The 9,701-nt window shown below is 41.7% G+C and overlaps 1 protein-coding gene across 1 annotated transcript; it reads right to left on the reverse strand.

The window, feature by feature from the left end:
- Positions 1-2,892: 2,892 nt before the first annotated feature.
- LOC104945608 (neurosecretory protein VGF) lies at positions 2,893-8,783 on the reverse strand. Its single transcript, XM_010771312.1, has 2 exons — positions 8,574-8,783; positions 2,893-6,552 (listed from the first exon to the last, which is right to left on the reverse strand). The coding sequence occupies exon 2, from the start codon at positions 6,521-6,523 to the stop codon at positions 4,481-4,483; it is 2,043 nt and encodes a 680-aa protein (XP_010769614.1). The 5' UTR covers positions 6,524-6,552; positions 8,574-8,783; the 3' UTR covers positions 2,893-4,480.
- Between the last annotated feature and the right edge of the window lie 918 nt (positions 8,784-9,701).

Genomic DNA, 9,701 nt, shown 5'->3' on the forward strand with positions numbered 1-9,701 from the left:
AAACAGCAGTGTTAAATCCAACCAAGAAGGGTATAATTGCCGAGGATGAACAGTGTTGTTTTTTATGTCTTTTTTAATTTGATCCAAGTTTAACTTGAATCATCTTAAAAACACTTTCTATCAAGAAGATCTTAGCCACAATAGCTGCATAATCATGTCACAAGTCCTAACAAAGAGCCGACATGTACAGAGATAATAGGTAAAGAGGGAAAAACATCAAAACAGAGCATAAAAATACACCTTTTACTGAACAAAAAAAACAAAACAAGATACTGCTAGTTGCCATGCAACCTGATATTACCTGTTTTGTATCAGTAATGCTTGATTTTGTCCTATTTCATGTTTTCATCCCTGTCATGTGTAAACACATCTTTTGCCACATAACTCATGGGTAGTTTTGCACCTTTTTCAATGTGTATGTTTCTGCATCACTGCTTTGGACACTGTAACTCAACTGTATTCACAGTCATGCACAGCAAATATTATTTAGCTAATATCATGCCGGCATTTCAAGTTTAAGGTTGAGCCAAAGTCCTCACCGCTGTAAAAGTGCATGATCATTATTTAATCAGATTTTGAAGGTCTTAAAACTGTATTAATTTAATGTTCACTCTTCTAATGGCTGGCATTTTTCTGCTTTTGTAAATGCATTGGCTTCTTGGGGCCATTACTGATGAATTGCTTTGCTGTCAGACTCTTTTGTACCAGGAGCTGGATGTTTACCAAATCTTGTGCCTCTGAGAGTTGGAGCCTTTTGAAAAATTCAAATTGCATTTTAATTACAGTGCACCCAACAGGCAAAATATGAATGATTACTATAAGGACGTAATGTGATCTAAAGCTTAACACACAATTATCCTATTGTGCTGGAGTTTTTTTAAATCTCAATTTTGTGTTTTTACGCAAAGATATGAATATGAATCTAAATAGCAGCATCCAAACAATGCTTTTTTTGTTTATTATATAATGTATCAACTTTATACACATCGTTATATATCATGCAGAGTGTTAACCATTGTTAATCGCATTCTCCCTTTTACAATGATAGCGTTACACATATACACGGCATCACAGTCTACCAAAGAGTCATCAAAGAGGGAACTGTTTACTGTGGAAATGGGAACTGACTGAAGACAGAGGAGGGAAAGAAGGTGTGTAGACATGTAGTAGTGTAGAGTTTATCTCTGGTGGTCCGGCTTCCTAATTGTATCTTTATTAACTCGGCTGCCATGACAATATGGTACAGTTTGGCTCCTTTTCCAAAACCCTGTCGAGATGTAGCTCATTATCTGCAGCATTTGACTGATTGTTAGCCGTCCTTAGTGACATAGGGAAGTCCTGTTGCTGTTACTGACTTCTCTCAGTCTTACAGTACGACAAACTTTTAGCTTTAGGTACTTCTTGTTGTGAAGGAAAGCAGAGGTGTTTCGGGATTTAGAAAATGCTGATGGTTATTCACTATAGTTTGATCTGAAGAAATAAGAGTTTGTGGATGAATGTGAGTTCTGTTTTGATATTATTGATGGTACTACTTCTTTTATTAATACATTCTGTAGACGTTATTTGTCTCAGACTTAAAATGAGAATACAAACAAACAAAACGTCCACACATAACAAATATGATGAGAGCCAGAGTCAGCTATAGAGCTCTGATTAAATGTATTTCTTCCTCACTGCAGCCCACACCTCCAGATCTTTTTCAAACTGGTAGTTTTCAGCCTCAAAACTGACTCATCATACAACTTTCGCCCAAGACCTGTGAACTTAAAATCGAGGGAGTTCCCCTTAAATAGAAAGAAAATAGAGAACGTAGATGTTTAGGAATGAATGATTATTTATTTATTTAAAGCTGGGATAATCTCCTGCTGACATTACAGACAAGAAAGAAGTATTGATCTTCTTGTCATATCATTACATTGCTGAATAGAAATATTACAGACAGGGGTCCCTCACTAATCTCTCAGCGGCTTTTGTAGTCCTGTTGACACAAGTTACGTCCTTTTATGTAAACATAAAATAAAATAAATCCCTCTGCTCACAACAAAATAAATCATTTTTTCCATTGGTATAGTCAGTCAGTGATTATCCAAACGGTACAGAAGCTGTAGTCATAAATCTGCATTCATAACACGGTGTCCAGAAATCACTCAACCAGCCAAGATACGGCCATGAAAGGTACCGTTGCAAGATAACATGCAATTAGAGCATATTGACAGCCTGCTAGTCACTGTTTGTAGCACTGACAGACTACATCAGTTTGTTGTGATGCCAAACAAACGGCAGCCAGACGCACTTCAATGAATTAAAGCAGGATTGGCCATATTGCCCATGTGAAGTGAGAGGGGGGAGGTGTGGAAACAAGATATGGCAAAAAACCTATCTACCAAACACCTTTCCACCGGCTGATTGGCTGACTCGAGGCAGCGAACATGACTCAATCTTTATCTTGAATGCCAGCAGCTAAATTACTATACAGCTCAAAGAGGTGTGTGTGTGTGTGTGTGTGTGTGTGTGTGTGTGTGTGTGTGTGTGTGTGTGTGTGTGTGTGTGTGTGTGTGTGTGTGTGTGTGTGTGTGTGTGTGTGTGTTCCTGCGCAGTAAAGTGTACAGATGGATGACTCATCCACCAATCATGTGACTCATCAATCACTGCAGTTACCATTTTCCTCCTTCTGACTTACTTTTTCCGTTTTCAGTTATTCCTCCCATTTCTCAATTCGATTCTTATTGTTTTTTTCATGTTTATTTCCGATTGCCTCGGAGTACAACACTTTCCCTCTGAAGGTGTTTCTCTGTCGCTGCGCTTCAGCTAATTGTCTTTTCTTTCGTGTAATCGGATGTGTTACTCAAGTATCAACATAGCACTCGCCAAAAAGCCATTAAAAAACTGAACTTTAATAAAATAATTGCTTTTATTTTTTATCATATAGCAAAACTAGTAATCATCATGCTGTTATTTACACATTGCACGGGCATATTTATTTCACACTGTACATCTTACAATGCTAAAGGTGACATCAACAACAACACTCTCCTTTTACAAGACAGATGGCTTCACTGCGGACACAGTGGCCCTCCTCCTTTTGAGATTTCTTTTTTTTATGTTCACAGTTTATTCAGAGAAAACAGCCATTGTGAATTCCCTATACTGTTTTATTTTTTCTCTTTTTTTTGTTTTTTTTTTGTTCATTTTTTAAGATGCAAGTAGAAAGACGTGCATTTAACGGTTTAAGCACAATCCCTGACTCCCCGGCCTGAAACTTTTCAATGAATTTCTTCTGAAAATGAACAAAATGTTTGTAGCCTCTTGGTGGAAATCTGTTTTAAAAGGCTGCAGAACAGATTCGTGTGATTTCAAGTATTTTTTGTAAAGAAAGCTGAAAGTATAGATAATGGATGATGCAAGAAATATGGCCAAGGATGTGATCAAAAAATGTGAAGGCCTCCTTCAATGTCAAGGAGTGGTGTGGTGGTTATGGTATTTATGGTGGTACTGCCAGAAATAAGTTAACACAAGAACCTCTGGATCCCAAAATGATTGAAAACCCTTCGTCCACCAGGTTGGAAGTGTTTAGTGTTTAAGTTTGTGCTTTTGGAGTCCACAGGGTTTCTACATTGGGACCGGTTGAAATGATAATATTATGCAATATGATGTTTCCCTTAAAGAATCATGCTGCTTGTAAGGCAAAAATCTAAAACCTTAACTCTGAAAAACTGAAATGTGTGTATTTTTGCACCTTTGCAAATTGCAGCTCTTTAAAGGTGATCCAATCAGGAATAAGAAAGGCAACTACACACATCAAATACAACAAAATATACTGTCATTGAACATTTGACAATAGCAGTGTTCTGTTTTTTTATATCCGTAGAAGTCATTGAACTACTTTAGTTTTGTAATATGACATACAGAATATAAAACAAAAGATACAAAGTGATGTTGTAAACATGGTTCTCTTGCAATTGGCACATCAGCTTCTGAATGTGTCAACAATTGGATTACATGTAGAAGTGTTTGTGTGTGTGTGTGTGTGTGTGTGTGTGTGTGTGTGTGTGTGTGTGTGTGTGTGTGTGTGTGTGTGTGTGTGTGTGTGTGTGTGTGTGTGTGTGTGTGGCCGTGTGTCCTCTAGAAAACTCTGTATAATGCAAGAGCATCAGAGATTGACCTGAATGGAGGCAGACATACACCATGGTATGTTCTGTTTCAAAATGTAAACTGAGCAAGAGGCTGAACATGGTTACAGGGAGCTAAAACCGAGACCCCTTCATCGTCTCCCTGACCAAGAAAATCAACAAGAATTACAGTGATTAAAACAACAAAAAAATCGTACTTTTTACTCCTTGATTCTCAAATTCTCATCAGGCCCAAAACACATATCTCTGAGTCATTTTTTTTCACCTCTCTTTTAGCCTTTCTCCAGCTACTGTAAATCTATCCCATCTCTGTCAGTCGCTCTGATCTGATAAAATGTCCAAAAAGTCTCTCAATACATTCTGCGTTTCATGTAGATCCTCTCAATAAAGTTCTCCAGTTCCTCCTCACTGTTCAGCTGAGGCACCAGTCCATCTTCCTCATAGTCATCTGCCGGTGTGACTTGTTGATAGACGAATGGGGGTCTCCTGCCTCTCCTGGGCGGGGTTATTGGTTTGGGTGGAGGTAGGGATTGGTAGGTCCGTGGGTGAGGAAGGATATAGTTAGAGATATAAGGGGTGAGAGGCAGGCGTGGCGCTGGCTGCTGCCTCCAACCATGACCTCGGTTCTTACCCCCACCTCGGTGCCTGCGCCTTGGGGGCTGGAGGTCAAGTTCCTGGGGGGCGAACGGCTGGTCTCTGGATGGGGAGGGCTTGCCATAGTACTGTGCTTTGGGATATGGGAAATAAACAGGGTAGTATGCTCGATATGGCTTCTGGTAGTATGGATAAGAGGGGAAAGCTAGAAATTGTTTCTGGGGCTTATACCAGTAGTCAAGCTGCTTCTGAGGCTTATACCAATAGTCCTGCTTGTATGACTTGACATTGTCCTTGTGCCATTTCTTGTTGGACTTGTTGTACCTATAAGGAGCTTTCTTGGGGTTTTTTGAGGCTGTGTAGTGGTAGATAGGAGGCGCAGCCAGAGGAAGAGGTACCAGAGGCCTAAAGCGCGGGGCAACGGGGTTGCTGTTGGTTGGCAGCATTTGCAACTCTTTCCTTTTCTTCTTCTTCTCTTCTACGTCACTAATAATCTCAATGACATCATCAGCGGGCAGATGCAGTTTGCTGCTGATCTCGATCAGCCTGTCGATCATTTGCTGGTCCAGGTCGTCTTCGTCGGGGAGGACCTCTTCGGAGCGCTTGTCCTCTGCGGTGTTGCTGGCGAGTCCCATGCTGCTTTTCTGCCGGGGCTTCATATAGGACTGTTGCTTTCTCCCCATGTACTGCAGCAGCATGTCAGAGGCGATGTCTGCCAGCCTCTGCTCCTCCTCTCGGGCTCGCTCCGCCTCCTCCTGCTGCCGGAGCACCTCCTGCTTCTCTGCGCGAGCTCTGGCCTCCTCCTCCATGTGGGAGAGGCTCTCCTCTTCTTCTTCAACCTCTTCCTCCAGCTCCTCACCTTCATCCTCAAATTCGTCCATGAAGTTGCCCCCCGTGGAGGGTCGGTTGTTGGACTGGTTCTCCTCCCAGTGCTGCTTCTTCCCTGCTCGTGCTAGCTGAGTGTTGTATGCCTTGTAGCCCTTCAGAGGAGGCAAGATCTCATTATCTTGGAGACCCAAGTCAATGTTTTGGAAGTAGCCTCTTATTTTGCGCTGCAGAGAGGACTCTTCTCCCTGTGAGGCCGAACCTGTTCTTGCCTTGTTTAATAAACTTTCTAAATAATGTCCCTCCTCCTCCTCTTCTTTCCCTTCTTCCTCATTTACACCATCAGCTCCCACATCCTCCACGGACCACCTTTGATCTGACCTTGTGTTTTTATCATCCTCATCCCTTTCCTTAAAGTCACCACCCTGAGCAGCTGTCAAATGGCCTACAATTAGCTGTTCAATAGCCTTATCAGCCCGTCGGCCCTCCTCTTCCCCCTCCTCCTCCCCTTCCTCCTCCTCCTCCTCCTCCCCCGTCTCACCCTCTGTCTCCCCTGTTCTGCTTATCTCACCATCCTCCAAGCCTTCAATGGAGGGCATCTCCTGACTCTGATCCTCCTCCCAGTCTCTGTATGCACCCCCCTGAATTTCACTCTCCCTCGGGTGGTCCAGGGCCTCCAGAAGAACAGCGAGTACCCGCGCAGGGTCAGTCAATTTATCTGATAGGTTATCTCGACCCGGACCCCAGCCCCGGTCTAGCGACGCGTTGTCAGGGCTGGAGATACTCTTGGGTGGGGGCGAGAGGAAGGGGGCGAGGTTGTCCTCTTTTAGGTCTGTCCGGGTGCGCCCTTCCACCCCTCCCTCCCTTCCCTCAACCCACGCAGGGGCGGTGCCAGCCAGCTGTGGAGTGACAATGAGCAGGACCAATAGGATGAGCTGGGCTGTGGAAGGGGCGTGATGACAGGTCATGACCATGCAGAACTGGCAGGAGGGAGGTTAAGCACCTGAAGAAGAAAATAAGAAGGCAAAGGGAGAGAGACAAAAGACACACAGAAATTATTCACTCTGTGAAAAATAAATAAATGCACATCTGAATCGTTGGAATAATTGGCTGTTTAGTGAAAAAGCCAGTCTTAAATGTAAAGAAGATGACAAAATACTTTACTGACGGAAGTAATAGAGCACAAATTGCCTGCCATTAATTTTAAATAGGAATTGATAACCAGTTTTTTTATTTTATAACAGAACATGTTTCCACCATGGAGGAGCCACCACAAAAGCAGTTAATACTGTGATTAGTTCTGAATTGAACACCCGTTTGAGAACAAAGCACGCAGCCAAACGCAGTCTATTGAGCTATGCCAAATCCAACAAAGAAAGTTACACGCTTGTCTCTCTCATGTCTGTTTTTTTATTCCGTGTGTTTTTGATGGAAAATCTATTTCCACTTTATATTTATTTCCAGGTCCCTTTTTTTGCCAATCCAACCTCATCCATCTGAAAACACAGAGATAAAGGGATATATTATAAACCCTTCGTGATTATTTCGATGTCTGACTGCCCAAGCCTTTGAGGAAGGTAACAATTTGCATATAGAAATTGCGCCTCGAACCTACGTGAACAATTTATGTGTCTGTAGTCGTGCGTTAAACCACTTATTATCTTTCCCCCGCCCGACCTAATTGATTCACGCTCTCATATTTTTGTATTCTCATGAGATGTAACCGCATACACTGTTACAACAATAAATATATGCACGAATTGAATTTTTGGTCCGAATTTCTAGCAATTAAGAAATGTCTCACCTCTTCCTCGGAGCCAACTCAACCAGAACGCAAGCGCTTGCCATTTTTGAGCGTAAAACGTCTATTTCAAAAGAAAAATGCAGAAAATACAAATGGGTCCGAGCTCTGTCTATGTATTGGCTGTGGTTTTGGTATTCCACGAGTCAAAGCGGTGTGACCAGGACACCGGGATAAAGAAGGCACGCACGGGGATGTCATGCGTAAAGCTGCTGGCTACGGTTGAGTTATTTAACCCTGCGGTCCCTGAGTGGTCCATCCAAATTGTAAATGAGCTGGATATTAGATCTTAGATTGCAAAGCCATTTTTTAGTCAATGAACGTGGGGAGCAGTAAGAAACGCGGCGTTGTCCTCGTGTGGTGTGGACATATTTCTCCTCAGTGGTGGAATGCAGTCGAGCACACATTTGGGCAGCACAGCACAGCGTGAAGCCCAAATTGTTAACTATTTCCATTTTTATAAACTGGATCAACAAGGTGGAAAACGAAACAAATCCACTCGAAAGGTAACTACTCCGACAAATACGTGATTTAGACTCTCGATTTGATTAAATTGGCTTTAATATTTCGCACGTTTTATTTTTTATTCACGATTGAAAAAAATATGTGCCGAATTTGTACATTGCTCTTGAGAAGCAACTGCACGTAGACATTTTTCTATGACATTATTTTATGCGCATTGAAGTCACTTAATTCTTTAATAACGCCCACCCCACAAAATATATACAAAACAACATATTTTATTGGGTTTTTTACGTTACAATTCCTAATCATCATGATAAATATCGATGCATTCATGTGCATTGATATATTACATGTGTTTTTTTAATATACGTGTTAAATTCTCAATTAAGTAAAACTAATAAATAAAGAGAAATGATAAAAGGAAACTAGCTGTAAACATATTTTTCTATATCTTACAAAATCTATTTCGTATAACTTTATTTTTTTAAAGATCATATCGATAGCAGTATACACCTGCTTTACAATTACAAAGCCAATAGTCGCCAAGCTGCAAAAAACACATGAATTATTTTTTATAAAGTTGAGATCGAAAAAGAAATTCTTCCACACTCATCAAGCCTAAGCATAAATCACTCCTTAATTTTTGAATACAAAACAAAATCAGAAAGTAATTAAGATCAAATGAATAACAGTACGAAAATGTCCAGACCTATGTCATGGATTGAGATGGAAACAAAATTAAATTTCGTTCCACTTACCTGGAGTCCCACAGGGGGGTGGGGATGTGGTGAAACTCACAACGCGGGTAAAGCCAAAATTATTTCATGAATGGTGGATCACCTGAGAGAATTTCAGTTTGCTCCCCCTCTCTCTTCAGGCTGTGACCAACATCAGGAAAATAACAAACAGGCTGATCTTTATTTAGTTGTGCGGTGTGTTTGAATGGCAGCAGCCCTGGCGCTAATGTACAATTGAGTGAATGTTTTCAGCTCCACTGTCAGCGCAACTTTATTGTATATACCCCTCACTGAACCATGTGACCACACCCCCACCCCCCAGCTGCAGCCTGTGCTGACGTCACTTCCATTGATAAGAATGTTGGTGTGGAGATGGCACTGTGAGTCTAGGCTGGCCCCAGCTGATGAATGAACGGAAATGGCATGAATGAAATAGTACTTTTCCTCAATGAAAGGAGAAAATTGTAGAGATAGAGCTGGTACACAGCCATTTTCCTTCTCACATGTTAAAGAAGGTTAGTGTGTTCCTTCCTTCCTCTGCTCTAACATGTTTAAGATTCAGGGGTGGGGGGAGAAAAAAAGTGACCTTGTTTACAGGCTTTCAATTAGGGTCATTTAGTGACGTGCTCCAAAGAATCAATGACTTGCATTTGAGGCTTCAGACAGAAAAGTGGTGTGCACTCCAGGGGCCGTTTTTCTTTCTCAGCCCTGGGTGTTGGGCTTTTGTCTGAGGTGGCCCTGATCCTCTGGCTACACGGCTCACAGGCCACGGGAGCAGCCGTGCTTTGCTGCTCAATTTCGGCTCAATTTCCAGGGATTGCACAATTTTCCACACGCTGTCTCACATGATTTCTGGCTGCTCTCCATCTGCCAGCAGCACATTGTGCAGTTAAAATATCTCCATTCTTTTCACACCACAGAGACACAAGTGAGTAACCATTTGTGTCCAAATCTGTAACACTGTACAATACGGGGGCTAAACGCATGCTTAAGCAATGCACAATGATTTAGAAGATGAATGAATTCAGGGTGTTTCTCGCCTTTTAAGAATAGAAGTCCCTATGTTTGATTGTGATCAAACATCAAAGCTAGAATTGGAGAAAAATGGTTGAGCATACTTTAACATTGTACAATCTTACATATAAAGTT

The sequence above is a fragment of the Notothenia coriiceps genome, unplaced genomic scaffold (assembly GCF_000735185.1).
Source record: "Notothenia coriiceps isolate Sejong01 unplaced genomic scaffold, NC01 NC01_scaffold00009814, whole genome shotgun sequence".
Taxonomy (NCBI): domain Eukaryota; kingdom Metazoa; phylum Chordata; class Actinopteri; order Perciformes; family Nototheniidae; genus Notothenia; species Notothenia coriiceps.

Bases quoted from the DNA above. Each gene is read 5' to 3' on its own strand.
- LOC104945608 (XM_010771312.1), bottom strand. From the start codon at position 6,523: ATGGTCATGACCTGTCATCACGCCCCTTCCACAGCCCAGCTCATCCTA.